The following is a 15,400-nucleotide window of genomic DNA, read 5'->3' as shown; positions in this document are numbered from 1 at the left end:
GAGGAGATGAAGATGATCATGTCCACACAAACTAAGCACTAATATCTCTTTCTCGACTATCCTTTCTAGGTTATGGCTGAATTAACCTCCTTTCATTAACTGTGAGACAACCCATGAGTGTTTCATTTTGTTCCCAAATGACACCTGAACTAAGAGGCTACCGGCTCAAGTGAGGCCCACCCCTCATAGGGTAGTCATTCTAGAGAAGAGAAAATGATCTTTGGCCTCAAATACTTCGAGTGTTTCTATTTAGAGAAGGAATTATATTTGCTTGATTAGCCCTAGAAAGTAGAACTAGGAACCATGGGTGGAAATTACAGGGAGACAGGGCAGCTAGGTGGCATAGTGGATAGAGCACTGGCCCTGGATTCAGGAGGACCTGGGTTCAAATCTGGCCTTAGACATTTAACACTTACTAGCTGTGTGACCCTGGGCAAGTCACTTAACCCCAATTGCCCAGCGAAAAAAAAATTACAGGGAGACATATTTCAGATCAATATCATAAAAGACTTTAATTGCCATGCACATTCTGGGATCTCCCCAGCAATAGCAGGTTAGGTTTCTAGAATGCCTGTTAATGCTCCATTTAAGGTTCTGGAGATGAAGAGAATCTTAGAGATTCCAATATGGTGGCTCACAAGCCCGCATCTGTTGTGATCCCTTCCTGCTGTGTCAATCAGCCAGTCACCATTTCGCCAATTTCAATTAGCCACTTAATAAGTAACTTTAACAAAGAGATATTTATTGATAAGGTATAGAAAGAACTAAGGTATAACCCCCCCAAGCCCCCTACACTGGCAGGTAAGTTCTCTCCTCTGGACACCCACTAGGTCCCTGGAAGGAGGGAACTCAAATTTAACTTGGTTGTTATAAAATATTCCACCACCAAGTTCACTTCTTCATGTGGCATAACTGATGGATGAGTGGTTCCTGTGGTGTTTTGGTTCCTGGGTTAATTCACTGCCAGGCTGCGTAAATGAGGTCATTCCTTACCCTACTTGGCTATTGTTGGTCTTCTTGCTGAGTGGACCTTGGATGACTTTCCTGCTCTTTTGAAGCTCACAAGTTAATAAGTTGATTCCATCTCTAATACTCACTAATTTAACAAAAAAAAATAAACACAAAGAAACAAATGGAATGACAGTACCATTCCTTCTCATGGAGAACACATGGGAGGGAGGACCTGATATTCCTTCTGCCCTTGGAGGCATAGAGTATATCTTGGCTCACTTATCACCAGGGAAGAGAGAGAGAATTCATCCATTCAAAGAGGCTTTTGTCACCTTGTAGTAAACCAACAGGAAACAGAGGATACCTGCACCTGCTCTGAAAGAGAAAGAAAAAGGACTCCTCCATCAGTCATTTCCAGAAACAGGCTGACTAAGCCTCCACCTGGGTGCTGCATATGTCCTAAGGACTAGGCCCTCATTGGCCAGTCCCTCCTATTACTGCTCTATCCCCAATTCCTCCCCATCTTAAGAACCAGAACTATCTCAAAGCAAAATGTGTTGCCTTGTTTGGTGGCGAATTCTCTGTCACTAGATGTGTTCTTCAGGAAGAGGTTGTATAACCACCTCATGTTCTGGGGTGTTGTAGAAGGGAAGGGAGGTTGTTCCCTGGGGAGGGAGGTTGGACTGCGTGACCTCTCAGTGTCTCCCAAACTCTCATTTTCCATGAGATCTACCTTCCCTGGATTGTGACATGCTTGGAAGGGGACCAGTGCTTGCTAAGGTTTGTACCTTCTCATTGTGAGTCATCACAAATTACCCCAAGTCTGAAGGGAATTAGTCTGGGTCTCAACAGAGTCCAATAGGTATGTACATCCAAACAAGCCTCAGCTCTAGCACTGACTTGGGCAGCTAATGTTCATTGGGAAAAGAATTCCTGTCCCAGGCAATGGCCCTTCCCATGATATATGGAGAGCAGCTGGGCCAAACCTGTCTCCCACCTGGACGCCATTGTTGTACTTGCTTCCCTTCTCCACCTCCACCCTCTTGGCTTTACCTCCTTCCTTGTTGCTTCATACCTGCCTCCAGTTTCTACCCCTATGGTGATATAGGAGAAAGAGAACTTTGGTGTAAATCTTGGTCCTCTCTGGGCCTCAGTTTCCTCCTCTGGAATACAATTTCTAAGGACCCTTTCAGCGCTAAATTCTATGATCCATCACTGTGCTGTGACAAGGCAAGTCTTAGGGGACCATGGGTTTGAGAGCTGGAAAGAACCTCAGATGTCCTCTAATTCAATCCCTTGATTTCACATGTGGGGAAACTGAGGTCTAGAGAGAAGTGACTTGCCTGAGGTCCATGTAGTGATTAACTGAAAGAGATGGAATTTGAGTTCAGGTCCTCTGACTCCAAATCCTATGTCCCTTTCCATTGTGCACACACTACTTTGCTAAAAACTACATCTAACGGGCCACAGTGGCACTCAGGAACATACAGTGGCTCCCCAGTGCCCATAGAAATAAAAGCCAAGGGGCAGCTAGGTGGTACAGTGGATAGAGCACACCAGCCTTGGATTCAGGAGGACCTGAGTTCAAATCTGGCCTCAGACACTACTTAACACTTACTAGTTGTGTGACCCTGGGCAAGTCACTTAACCCTAATTGCCTCACCAAAAACAAACAAACAAACAAAAAGAAATAAAAGCCAAACTTCTTAGCTTGATATTCAAGGACTTCCACCATCTTGTCTCAACCTATCTTCCTGGGTCATCTTCCACACTCCTCCTCCAAAGTCACCTTTGCTTCTGTCAACCAGGTTCTTCATTGTTCTCACATAGAACAGACTCCTTCTTGCCCTTGGACCCAGATTCAGGTCCTTTCCATGCCTGAAAAGCCCTCCCCACCTCCTCTCCAGTCTTACCATTCCTTCAAGACCCAACTTAATTGCCACCTCTTGGGGGAAGCATTCCCTGGCTACACTATTGATGAGATTGACCCCAAACTCGGAATCTGGGCCACCCAGACAAACACTTTGCTGTTGTTTGACCATCTCACATGGGATTGTTTTGTTCCTCCACCTATATTGTCAGTCAGCCATCAAGCACATACCATGTGTTAGGTGCCGTGCAAAGCAGTAGGGAGACAAAGAAAGGCAAACATATGGTCCCTGTCCTCAAGGAGCTAATATTCTAATGGGTCCATGGATACTGACCCCAAAGAGGAGTCTTTGATTGTCCGGTCCTGTTCTCTCCACTTAGCCACTCCCAGGGCTACCATGCAGGATTTAGAGTACATGGAGCTCTTCTCTGCCCCATCCCTGAAAGGACTTCCTTTCTTCCAAGTAAATACACATTCACTGTGGCAAGGGAATGACAGTTTCACCTCTCTGTGTATGCTGCTAGAAAGTGGGTCACCTCTTAACAATACCACCCCTTGGGCTTCCCAAGCCCTTTCTGGAAAGATATTGTCCAAACTATCTCAAAAGGAAAGGCAGCAAAAACCAAAATAAAACAAAACAAACAAACTTAAAATTAAAATTAAAAAAGGAAAGGTAGATTGCCAAATGAGGGAAACCTATGCTACGTCCCCTGGTGTATAAAATCCTCTGAGGGAGGCAAGGACCTCCGGGCACAGGTGATTCCGCACCAGCTGTGTGGCCTGAAATTCATGCCACTGGGAGGACTTGCCAGTTTCCCCATTCCCTAGGGTATCCCCCATTACTGGATTAATGGCTGCCAAAATACAGCTGTGTATGCTTCTCATAGCAGATATAGTCATTGCTAAATCAGGCAAAACGATGTTTCTCAGGAGTTGCGTCCTTGTAGGTGGGGGCCCATTGGGTTAGAGGAGGCAGGGTTTCAGGACCTCAATCTCGGGCATGGTTGCGACTAGTTTGTGAAGAGTACTAACATCGAAGGGACCCAGGCAGATTAGATTTAGTTCTTCCAAGTTACTGTGACCTCATTCAGCCCAGTCAACATTATGTTATCAATGTTAACAATTGTCATTCCCTCAAGGGGAGGAAGCCTCTTTCAGTTTGTTTGGTTTTTTGGGTTTTGTTCTTTTGTTTTTTGTTTTTTTGGTCCACCAAGATGTTGCAGAATGAGGGAAGAGTTCAAGTACCCCTGGGGAATGACATTTAATATATACTAGACTCCCTTCTAGACAGAAGTGACTAATCTCAACCACAGGCAGAGGAAAAAAAAAGTATTAGTGATGTCAGTTAGCTCATACCACTCACCCTGGGCCTGGGCTACTTCGCCTACAATACTGTTGGAGGAGAGGTGGTCAGAAACGGTTGTGATATGTAAGCTACAAGATACCATCCATCTTCCTCATGGGACACACAGGTTTGTTGCAGTGGGAGTTGGTATAATGAAATATTCCAGCTTCCTTCATCTTTCATCATTAGAGAAGGAATATCTTTCCACTCTCCCCACAGTCTATTGTTTGGTGTTCACTACATGAGATGTTGGTTCAGACAACACCAACAGTTTCCATTTGGCCCTACCTATAATAACCTGCAGAGAGGGTACCAAAAGATGCTGGAAGATTGTGACTCCCCAGAGTTCATGAACACCCCTTCCTTTCCTGGCCTGTCTTCTGTGACCCCCACTGGGGGAGGGGCTTATTTAGGGGATGCCTTAGGCTTGAATGGGGCTAGAGAGCCTTCCTGCCCTGGTGTTTGATATCACAGTACTGTTTTACCAGCATCCCCACAGGCTGACCATTGATTGCTTTCTTATCAATTCGTGTTCCTGGAGCCACACTCCAAGAAAGGGTGTCATCCTTCTCTGCCTACTATTGTAGGGTGAAGAGTTCAGTGCCTCTTCCCCCGCTCCTGAGTGCCTATGTGACATGACGGCAGTGTTTGTACAGGTACCGCTGTCTAAATCACCCCTATAGTTGTGAAGGGGTGGGTGGCAAGTGGACAGAGCCATAGCTGGAATCTGAAGTCATTCGGTGGGCCTCTGCCCAAAAGGGGGGATGGAAATGTCCTCTGGTTATAAGATGTGGTGGCTGTGTAAGGGGAGGCTGGTTACCCAGACTCGACTTCCACACCTTTGTAGCCTGAGCAGGCTACCTCAGTTAAAGATGAATGGAGGGGCAGCTAGGTGGCTCAGTGGATAAAGCACCAGCCCTGGATTCAGGAGTACCTGAGTTCAAATCCGGCCTCAGACACTTAACACTTACTGGCTGTGTGACCCTGGGCAAGTCACTTAACCCCAATTGCCTCACTAAAAAAAAAAAAAAAAAAAAAGATGAATGGAAAGGGGCGCAGTGGATAAAGCACCGGCCCTGGATTCAGGAGGACCTGAGTTCAAATCCAGCCTCAGACACTTGACACTTACTAGCTGTGTGACCCTGGGCAAGTTACTTAACCCCCATTGCCCCGCCAAAAAAAAATAATCAAAGATGAATGGAAATTCATTTTTATGAATATATGTCCATCTAACTCCCTCCCTTAAAGGGACAAACGGGAGGGGAAACTGGCCCAGGTCAGAAACAGCAGGTCAAAGCTTGCAAGCAGTGGGATTGTGCCAGTGAGGTATCGCTGTCTTTGTCGAGTTATGATCGAGAGACCCAGTCAGGAAGGAAGGAAGGAGAAAGGGAACAAGGAAGGGAAGGAGAGAGGGAGGAAGCAAGGAAGGAAAAGAGAGAGGAGAGAAAGAGAAGAAAGAAGAGAGAGAGAAAGAGAGGGAGGGAGGGAGGAAGAGGGAGACGGAGAAAGGGAGAGGGTGGGGGAAGAGAGAAGGGGGAGAGGAGAGGGGAGTGACAGAGAGACAAAGAGACAGAGACACAGAGACAGACAAACAGAGACAGAGAGAGATAGAGAGACAGAGTGAGAGAGAGAGAGAGAGAGAGAGAGAGAGAGAGAGAGAGAGAGAGAGAGAGGCACAAGCATAATTATTCACATCTGGTAAATGAGGAAATGGGTTATAATGGCCCATATTTTTCCTCACAACAACCTTGTGAAGCAGACAGTATAAAGGGTATTATTTTGAGGAAACCAAGACTCAGATGGAAGTGACTTACCCAAGTTCTCACAGGTGGTTCTGTTCTCCTGACTCTGTCCCACTGTCCCAAGTACCAACCCATGATTTCTAGATGACACCATAAAAGTACCCCAGGGTCAGATCCTCCCTAAAGTTGGCCTTGGCCCCCATATCCAACAGCTCTGTCTCCCTTCTGCCTCTACCCCTTTTCCCCCCCAAAGCATCCCAAGGTTAGGAACCCCTCCCTGGCCTAGGGCTGTCTCTGCCTATCACAAGACCAGACATGAGATCTTCCCTGCCCCAAAGTCAGTTCTGCCCTGGCTCTTCCTGACCTTATAATATGACTGCTTAAATGGTTTGAGGTTAAACTGGGCTGCTGAGCTAAAAATATGAGCTTCGACGGGATGGGGGTGACCGGTGGGGGTGGGGGTGGGGGTAGCAGACCATCCTCGGTGCATACAGACCAGGAAGCAGGGGCCTCAAAGCTCTCATTCTCCTCCCCCCACCCCCCAACCCCGTCCTGCCCATCCCCCCACTACCCAACCACCCACAGAACTCCCAGTCCTTGGAGCAGCCCCGGAACCCATGGCTCTAACAGTCTCTTTCATTTACACATTTGTATAGTATTTTAGAATCTATGAAGTCATTTCACATCCATTTTTTATTGTGCTCCCTATGCTCAGGGAAGAGGGAATTAAGCCACAGGGATCGCCTGTTTGGGGTAAGATGAGGCTGAAAAAAAAAAATAGAACAGCTAGATATAGGATAGGGCACTGGACCTGGACCATGTGACCCTAGGCAAGTCACTTAATCCTGTTTGACTCAGTTTCCTCATCTGTAAAATGAGAAGGAAATGCCAAACCACTCCAGTATATTTGCCAAGAAAACACGAATGGGGCCACGAAGAATTGGACACAACTGAACAGCAATAAGTTAAAAAATAGTTCTGTTGGGGATGGGGAAGTGTTGGGGATGAGGGGGTATACAACCTGACACACGCTTCTCTTTAGTATTTGAATGTAAGTTATGGGGCAGCTAGGTGGCACAGTGGATAGAGCACCGGCCTTGGAGTCAGGAGTACCTGAGTTCAAATCCGGCCTCAGACACTTGACACTTACTAGCTGTGTGACCCTGGGCAAGTCACTTAACCCCAATTGCCTCCAAAAAAAAAAAAAAGAATGTAAGTTACACCACCTTAGGGTTTCATCAGACAGGCCCCAAGCTGAAGGACACCCTCAGCTCCTGACCATAGCAGGCTAGTGAGAGGATCACAAAGTAGTTGTACTTCTCGGTACCTCTGATCTCCACCTTTACTGGGGAAGGACAGAACAGCATGCATTTGGTCCTGGGCTCCTGGGTGACCAGCCCCCAGCAGCAGGGGCCCTTCCCCAGCCCAGAATTGGGGGCTTTGTTAGAGATCCCTGGTCCACATTGTGGCCAGTCTTTGGAGCTGCCTTCAGAATCCCAAGCAGCCCATGGCAGCCATCCAAGTCCAAGGATGAGGTTGCAGCACCCTCTGCTGGTGTCTTGGCAGTGTCAGTGTCAGTGTCACAAAGGTTTCCCAAGATTGGGGAACAAATACCAAAGTGAATAGTCATAGATTTAACTATATAGTAGGGAGAAGGGGGAGGGGGGAATAACTCGTTTTAAGATGCAAGTTCAAATCCTCCCTCTACAACTTCCTTCCAACTCTCCAGGCCTCTGACTATCAAATGAGAAGGTTGGGAGACTGTATGGACAGTGTCCCGGGCGGACAAGTGAGACTGACACTACGGGGGAATGAGATGTCCTTGGAAGGTGTCGGGGCCTGCCAGACTTACCGTGCCTTTCCCCCTTTGCCCCAGGCCTTGGTCTTCCCAGAATGAACAGAGAGCTTTTTATAGCCCAAAGTGACAACCCACCCAAATGTGAAGGAGGAAATGGAAGTGCTCTGAGGGAGCCTGCTGGCCTGGAGCCTTGGTCACGCGCAGATAGATTTCAGCATGGCATATGGGAAACCCAACGCTCGCCAGAGAGATTATCCTAGCATCTCTGGCTGGGGGGGGGGGGCATACATTCATCCCATTTTGTGTCCCCCTGCCCATCTGCTCCCGGCCTATTTCTGAACCATGGCCAAGTTCAAAACTATGCAGGGCAGAGATGTGCTAGCTCCCTTAGGTGGCCTCTCCAAGGCTTATGGCCCTGTCTGAGTATTTCTGCTACATGTCCATAACTCTTCCCTTCATGTCATCAACCTATGTACACTCCTCCATGTCAATCAGTTTTTTCCTATCTTTGTGCCTTCCTCACAGTGTCTTCCATGAATGAATGAATGAATAAATAAAGGATCCAATGACTGAATGAATAAACAAATGAAGAAATGAATGAATGAATGAATGAACCAAAGAATAAACGAATGATTGAATGAATAAATGAATGAAAACCATTGTGTCAAGCACCATGCTAATAATACAATCACTGTACTTAAGAAGCTTATATTCTAATAATGACCCACCTTGCCCCCTCCTCTCTCCACATCCCTCTGTTGAAATCCCTTCCATACTTCCAGAATCAAGTTGGATGCTATTTCCTCCACAATCCGGCAGATGAAATAGTAATATTAATAAAAACTAGTTCTTAACATAGTGTTTTAAGGTTTGCAAAGCACTTTACAAATATTGTCTCATTTGAATCTCCCCTGTGAGGTAGGTATTATAATTAGTCTCCATTTCACAGATGAGGAAACTGAGGAAGACAGAGGTAAAGTGACTTGCCCAGGGTTACACAGCTAGTTAGTGTCTAAGGCAGGATTTGAATTCGGGTCTTCCTGACTTCAGGTCCAGGGCTCTATTCACCCATCTATTCACCTAACTGCTGAAAGCAAGGTCTCCTCCCAGTCCGTATAGCTGCGGGACAGACCTCTCATTTGTACAGATGTCCTTTAGTGGTAGATTGTAATCTTGAAATCTGGGACTTCTTATTTCATCTTTGTTGCTAGTGCCAGCACTAGGCCTTGGGCACAGTGTGCTCCTGAATGAAATTTGTTTGCTGAGTTAAATTATGAAGGGTCAATTTTTTTTTTCACTGTGTGAAAAAAACATTTCCACAGATGGAGGAAAAGAACTGCCTCCCTCCTGCCCCATGGCCCTTCGAAGGCCAACCTCAATTGTTGCCTCGGAATGCCCTGAGCTCACCAAGGTCAATGCTCATCAGCAGTGTCTTCTGAGTGGTAAGCTCTCAAAAGTGCCCCACCAACAAAGGTGCCTTTGGAACCAGGCTAAAGTGGGAGCATAGATAACCTGAGCTACTGAGAGAATCTGCTACAAGGGTAAGAGCACGGGCTTCCCTATGATCAGGAGCCCCCAGGCTCTGGAACAGCCTGTGCCACTGACTGTCCATGTGACCTTGAACAAGTCATTTCCCCTCTCCTGGCCTTAGTCTCTTCTCTTGTAAAATAGGGATATTAATTAATCACTACCCCCTCCCTCTCCAAGGACTGTTGCTCAATTGAGAATGAGGAAATGCTTTATCAAATTTTTAAAAATTATTATTTTAAATAATATTTTTCAAGAGGACCTTTTTTTTTTTTTTTTTTTTTAGTGAGGCAATTGGGGTTAAGTGACTTGCCCAGGGTCACAGAGCCAGTAAGTGTTAAGTGTCTGAGGCCAGATTTGAACTCAGGTACTCCTGACTCCAGGGCTGGTGCTCTATCCACTGCACCACCTAGCGGACCTTTTTTGTAGATCAAAAATGAGATAATATTTATAAAGTACTTTACAAACCTTAAAATACCTTATAAATGCTTACTATTAATGTTATCTACCATTTTATCCATGAAGGGAACTCCCTTTAATACTACAAATGTCCACAACTTAAGTCTCAGTGTAGCCTAGAACAAAACTTCTCAAACTGTGAGTTGAGACCCTATACGGGGTCTTGTAACTGAATTTGGGGATGGCAAAAAATGTGGCAGTAAATGTTTGATTTGCATACCTATTTTATATACCTATATACCCAGGGTTGTGTAAAAATTTCTCAGTGAACAGGAGTCACGAGTGGAAAAAGTTTAAGTAGCCCTGGCCTAGAACACTGAGAGGTTAAATAACATACCCAAAAGGGTGGTTGTTTTTTGTTGTTTCAAAGTCAACTTTTCATAACCCCTTTTGGGGTTTTCTTGGCAAAGATACTAAAGAGGTTTGTCATTTCCCTCTCCAGCTCATTTAATAGATGAGGAAACTGAAGCAAACAGGGCTCAGTGAGTTGCCTAGGGTCTCAAAGGTAGTAAGTGTCTGAAGCTGGATTTGAACTCAGGTCTTCCTGACCCCAGGCTCAATATTCTATCCACTGATGACAATTGTACTGACCACAGACATCAGAGTCAGAACTACTGCTTTAATTTTAGTGTCCTCTCCCCCCACTCCCCAACGCATGGAGGGTCACACAGCTAGCTACTAAGTGTCTGAGGCTGGATTTGAATTCAGGTCCTTCTGAGGACTTTATATAACTTTAAAGAATTTTAACCACCGTCTCGAATGAAGAGAAAAACTGCCAACCCAGTCTCTGTGCCAGCTTTGCCCAAAGTATAAAACGCCTGCCCCTTTAGAGAGGGGGGAAAGGCAGAATCTTCAGGATTATACTCTTCTCTGGCAAGTTATACAAGGGCTTTGATGGCTAATGGCCTACAGGATCAGATTCACCTCTAGTTTCTAATTTGACCCAAATCTCCAGTACTAACCAGTGGCTGATGGGTAAAAATCAGGTAAGGCTAGGCTAATAGTATCATAAAAGCCAACAACTGGCCTTGGCGGAAACGAGAGAGTAAAGGCAGTCTGCCACTTGGCCCAGCCTACCCTTTTAGTTAAATAAATACAAGGTTCAAGTGAGAACAGAAACTTTTGGGAGGCTTGGCCTATTAGTCACCAGTTCTTAGCACAAAGTATGGGCTTGGCAAATGCTTGTTAATTGATTGATCCTGCCACCCCATTCCCTCAACAGACATCAAAGGAAAATATTGACTTTTCAAGAGGCATTGTAATAACGACAGCTCACATTTATTTAACATTAAACTCTTTGAGTTTACAAAACATTTTTTTACAAAAAATGAGATCTATGTACATGATCTCATTTGATTCTAACAACCCCGTGAAGGGAATGCAAATATTATTATCCTCATTTCAATGGGAGAGGAAACTGAGGCTCATCCATCCCACTGGTGGTAGTGGCAAAGTTGGTCACAGACTTGAATCTGGATCCTTTGGCTCCAAATCCACCGGTGGACAAAATAGACCAATGGAAGTCACTTTTGTCTATCCCTATTTGTTTCTGATCAGGACAATTGTTTTTCTACATATTGACTGGTATGGGGTAGTTGTGGTGAGATGGCATAGGCGGGTAGGGAGAGGAGGTAGTAAGTCTTCTTTTAGGTCTATAAGGAATACTCCATGCAGGAGAATACCTCCCCCACCCCCAATCACCAGTGACCAGACACCCATCCCAGACCCTCCTCCACAGTCTATCCTGACCCCCAGAATCTTGGTAGTAAGAGGCGGGATGGATCTCCCTGACCCCCAATCTCGCCCCATGTTCCTGGAGTCTAGGCCCCCAATCCTGGGAGGACAATCTTGCCTTGTGCTGTGTTATCAGTGCGCTAGAAAGATGGAGCTGCTGGAGGCTCCCATGAACTGGAGATTTGGTATGTTCTGGGTGCTGCTAACTACCGGAACCTCTTGACTTGCGAATATGGAGGAACCGGGGCCTAAAAGATATGGGAAGAAATAAGGCAGGTACTGGGAGTCATCAGGAAAAGCAAGATATCCCTGAAAGGTCTCTGCCTCAACCCACGGACATCGGGGCTCCCAGGAAGTAGCCTCTTTGGAGAAGTGGACTGCCCAAACAAAGGGGAAATACAGGGACCAAGAACATCAAAGCTCAAATTAGCCCTGACTTGCCAAGAAAAATCTAAGTAAACAGGGGCCGCGCAGCTGGGGAGTTGTTCCTCAGAGGGTTCGGTTGGCTTTGAATGGAGAAAAATTCTCCCTTGGTCAGAGAATGACCTCTGACCCTGGCTCCAGGACTGAGCTTTGATCATGCCCATGGGTGGATTCAAGGATGTCTGCCTTGAGCCTCAACACTGACCACCCAGGAGTGGGAATAACCCGGTGCAGCCCACCCCCATGGCTGGAGACATCACTTAGAGTGAAAGGTCCACTGGTAAGAAGGACAGGAGTATGAGGACCATAGGGCCTGGATAGGAATGGCCAGAGAGAAGAGATGGATAGAAATGGGGCCATGTGGATGAAAAGCCTTACTTGCCACAGAAGTCGACATGTGTAGCTGAGATTGAGAGACCCAGGTCAGGGCAGCTTTGTAACCACTTCCCAACTAGCTCTGGATGCCGAGGGTCAACTTCTAGGAATATGCTTCTATGGAGAGGGAAAGAAACAACAAGAGGTCTGGTTGAAAGGCAGTGGGATATATTGGCAGAGGCACTGGGTCCTGAGTCAAGAAGAACTGAATTCAAGTTCTAGATCATCCCCTTACTTCCTACGTGACTCTGGGCCTGGCTGTCAGGTTTTACCCTCTGTAAAATGAGAATATCAATACTTGCATCCCTTCCCAGGACAGGGACATTCTTTGTAAACCCTGAAGTGCTAAGGAAATCTCAGAAACACCAATTAGCTTTTTACTGGCTGGGAACACTCCAGCTTTGCTCACGCTGATGTTGGTGAGGGTCTCGCTGTCTTTTTGCGGGGGGGGGGGGGGCAATGGGGGTTAAGTGACTTGCCCAGGGTCACACAGCTAGTAAGTGTCAAGTGTCTGAGGCCGGATTTGAACTCAGGTCCTCCTGAATCCAGGGCCAGTGCTTTATTCACTGTGCCACCTAGCTGCCCCTATATTTTTTGTTAAAGGAAGTTTTCTTTGAAGGGGGAAGCTCACGATGCCCAGTGAGACCAATTTGGTCCAAATCCTGGAATGACAATGTGAAGGACATATGAACAGGAGTTTTCTCTCCTGTTGAAATGGGGATAATATTTGCATCTCCTTCCTCAGAGGGTTATTAGAATCAAATGAAATCATGTACATAAGCATGTTTGGTAAACTCTAGAGTTTAATTAATGTTAAATAAATGTGAGCTGTCATCATTACAATGTCTCTTGAAAAATCAGTAAAAGAATACACTACTCTGATCAATACAATGATCCAAGAAAATTTCAAAGGACTCATGATGAAAAATGCTATCCACCTCCGGGGAGAGAACTGATAAATTTCGAGCACAGATTGAAGCATACTTTTTCCCCCCACTTTATTTTTCTTGCTTTTCTCTTTGCAACATGGCTAAACATGGAAGTATCTTGTATGATTTTGCATGTATAATTGATATCGCATTGTTGCCTTCTAAATGAGTGGTGGGAAGGACAGGAGGGAGGGAGAGAATTTGGGACTCCAAATTTTAGATTAAAATGTTTATTTAAAAGTTTTTTTAAAATATGGAAACTGGGGGCCCTGGATTCAGAAGGACCTGAGTTCAAATCTGGCCTCAGACACTTGACACTTATGAGCTGTGTAACTTTGGGCAAGTCACTTAGCCCTCATTGCCCTGCCCCCCCAAATGAAAGCTAAAAATAAGTAAATAAAATTTTCTTTGAAAGTCTTATAGTTTATTTCATCCAACTCCCTCATTTTACAGATTGGAAAACTGAGGCCCAAGGAAATGCTTATGATTTCCCCCCATCTTTAAAATTCTATGTTCCCTAGAGGAAGTATATTAACCAAGGTCATATAGGGAAGTCAGTGGCAGAGCTCAGGTCTTCTGACTACCAGCTCAGACTGTTTCCACTCTGTGTTTTGATACCTTAGGTCATGCTTAAAGGTGGCAGAGAACATCTGTGAGCATTGGAGAAGAGTCATCATCACAGGTGGCTCTGATCAGCCTTAGGTTTGGGTAACATCCCTACAATGGGGAGATCACCTATGAGGTAAGAGATGAGGGAACAGTAGGGGCCTTACCCTAGAAAACTTCCATCCTGCTCCACCTCCCACCCCGATCTTCCTTTTCCTCATACCCCGAGTCTTTGAGAAGCACGGGCGCCTGTGACAGGATCTCTGTTATCACCCTCATGCCGTCCTCTCCTCCATCCAAACTGTCTGTGTCTTCATAGCTGGAGCAAGAACAAGGAGAAGGCGCTTCCTGTGGCCTGGGCTTGAAAGGTCAGGGCCAGGCCACTCCCAGAGACACCCTGAGTCAGGCTTAAGGACTCTAATACGCTTAAACAGATGTCAAAATAGTCGTGTACCCCAGGGCTAAAAGGATTGAGGTGGCAGACTCAGAAGAGGCACCCCCAAGTAAGCCAAAGAATCTGCCTCTTCAAAGATCCCTCAGGCCCATCAGACAACATCCCCCTGGCAACCCCAGAAAATTAGTCCTGCTGTCCCTGGGTGCTTCTCCCTCCCTCCCTCTCTGTCTCCTGTTACACAGGCCCCTTTCTCCAAGGATGGGAAGGTACAAGTACCTGAGGATCTCTGGGGCCAGCTGTTCCATGTCCCGATGGAAGATGTATGGGGGGTTGCTGACCAAAAAGTCTACCGGCCCCCATACAAGTAGCTGTTCCCTGTTCACTCCTGTAGCAAGAGAGTGAACTCCTCTGTCCCAAGCTGGACAGCCCCCAGCCCCTGACCCCCCAGGACAGGGAGCCACAGATGGACAGGCAAGGCAGAACAGAAAGAGCAGTGGACTTGGAATCAGAAGACTGATATCCATATCCCTGCTCAGCTGCTCACTTCCTCCATCTTTCTCAATGGAATTGTAAATAGCTAGACAAATTACCAAAGAATCCCCTTCTCTAAATCCACAGTCCTATGGCAGCTGACACTGATATAGCGCCTTCGTGTCTACAAAGAACTTTCCATGTCTAATCTCACTTGATCCTCACAACAAAACTATTGGATGCAATTATCCCCATTTTATAGGTAAGGAAACTGAGGCTAAGAGAGGGTGACTTGGCCAGGGTCACACGGCTACTAAGTGTCTCAGGCAGGTTTCACACACACAGGTCTTCCTGACTCCAAGTGCAGGGCTCTTTCTATTATGGAAATCTCATCTTATTCTATTCTAGTCTTTCTATTATGGCCTCCCCTCCTATGAATTTAGAAGGCAACAGCTCCATCCTGGATCATCAACTCCCTCCTATCTCCCCCTCCCCATTGGAAACCATGCCTGTCCCTTGAGCATGCTTGTCTTTTTAGGAGGGCCAGGCTCCATCTTACAGGATGCCTACATGGCAAAGCATGGAGCAGAGGATCGCAGAATCAAAGGATTGAGGACTTGAAGGGATCTTGGACATCATTTAGTTCAGCCCTGAGGAGGCTGAGCCCCAGAGAGGCTGAGTGACATGCCCAGTCACACAAGTAGTTGGATGCAGAGCCACGGTTTGAGTCCCTGCTGTGTGGAACATCATAAGTCAGCCTTGCAAATAAGTAACCA

General features: G+C 46.2%; 1 protein-coding gene across 4 annotated transcripts in view; it reads right to left on the bottom strand.

Annotated features, from left to right (window-relative positions):
- Window positions 1–721: 721 nt before the first annotated feature.
- The window catches only part of HEMK1 (HemK methyltransferase family member 1), a 54,155-nt gene continuing 39,476 nt past the window's right edge, over window positions 722–15,400 (bottom strand). The window contains exons 8-11 of one of the 4 annotated variants that reach the window (XM_043979372.1): window positions 14,430–14,538; window positions 13,983–14,078; window positions 12,228–12,341; window positions 722–1,326 (exon numbers count right to left, since the gene is read on the bottom strand). In XM_043979372.1, coding sequence (XP_043835307.1) covers window positions 1,257–1,326; window positions 12,228–12,341; window positions 13,983–14,078; window positions 14,430–14,538 — 389 coding nt within the window. In that variant the 3' untranslated portion in view covers window positions 722–1,256. Of the gene's footprint in view, window positions 1,327–10,951; window positions 11,675–12,227; window positions 12,342–13,771; window positions 13,889–13,982; window positions 14,079–14,429; window positions 14,539–15,400 lie in introns of those variants that run through there. The other 3 variants (XM_043979373.1, XR_006354227.1, XR_006354226.1) reach the window with 3 other exon arrangements.

This window comes from Dromiciops gliroides, chromosome 1 (assembly GCF_019393635.1).
Source record: "Dromiciops gliroides isolate mDroGli1 chromosome 1, mDroGli1.pri, whole genome shotgun sequence".
Lineage (NCBI taxonomy): Eukaryota > Metazoa > Chordata > Mammalia > Microbiotheria > Microbiotheriidae > Dromiciops > Dromiciops gliroides.
The sequence above is the reverse complement of the archived record's forward strand: the minus strand, read 5'-3'. Positions and strand labels throughout refer to the sequence as shown.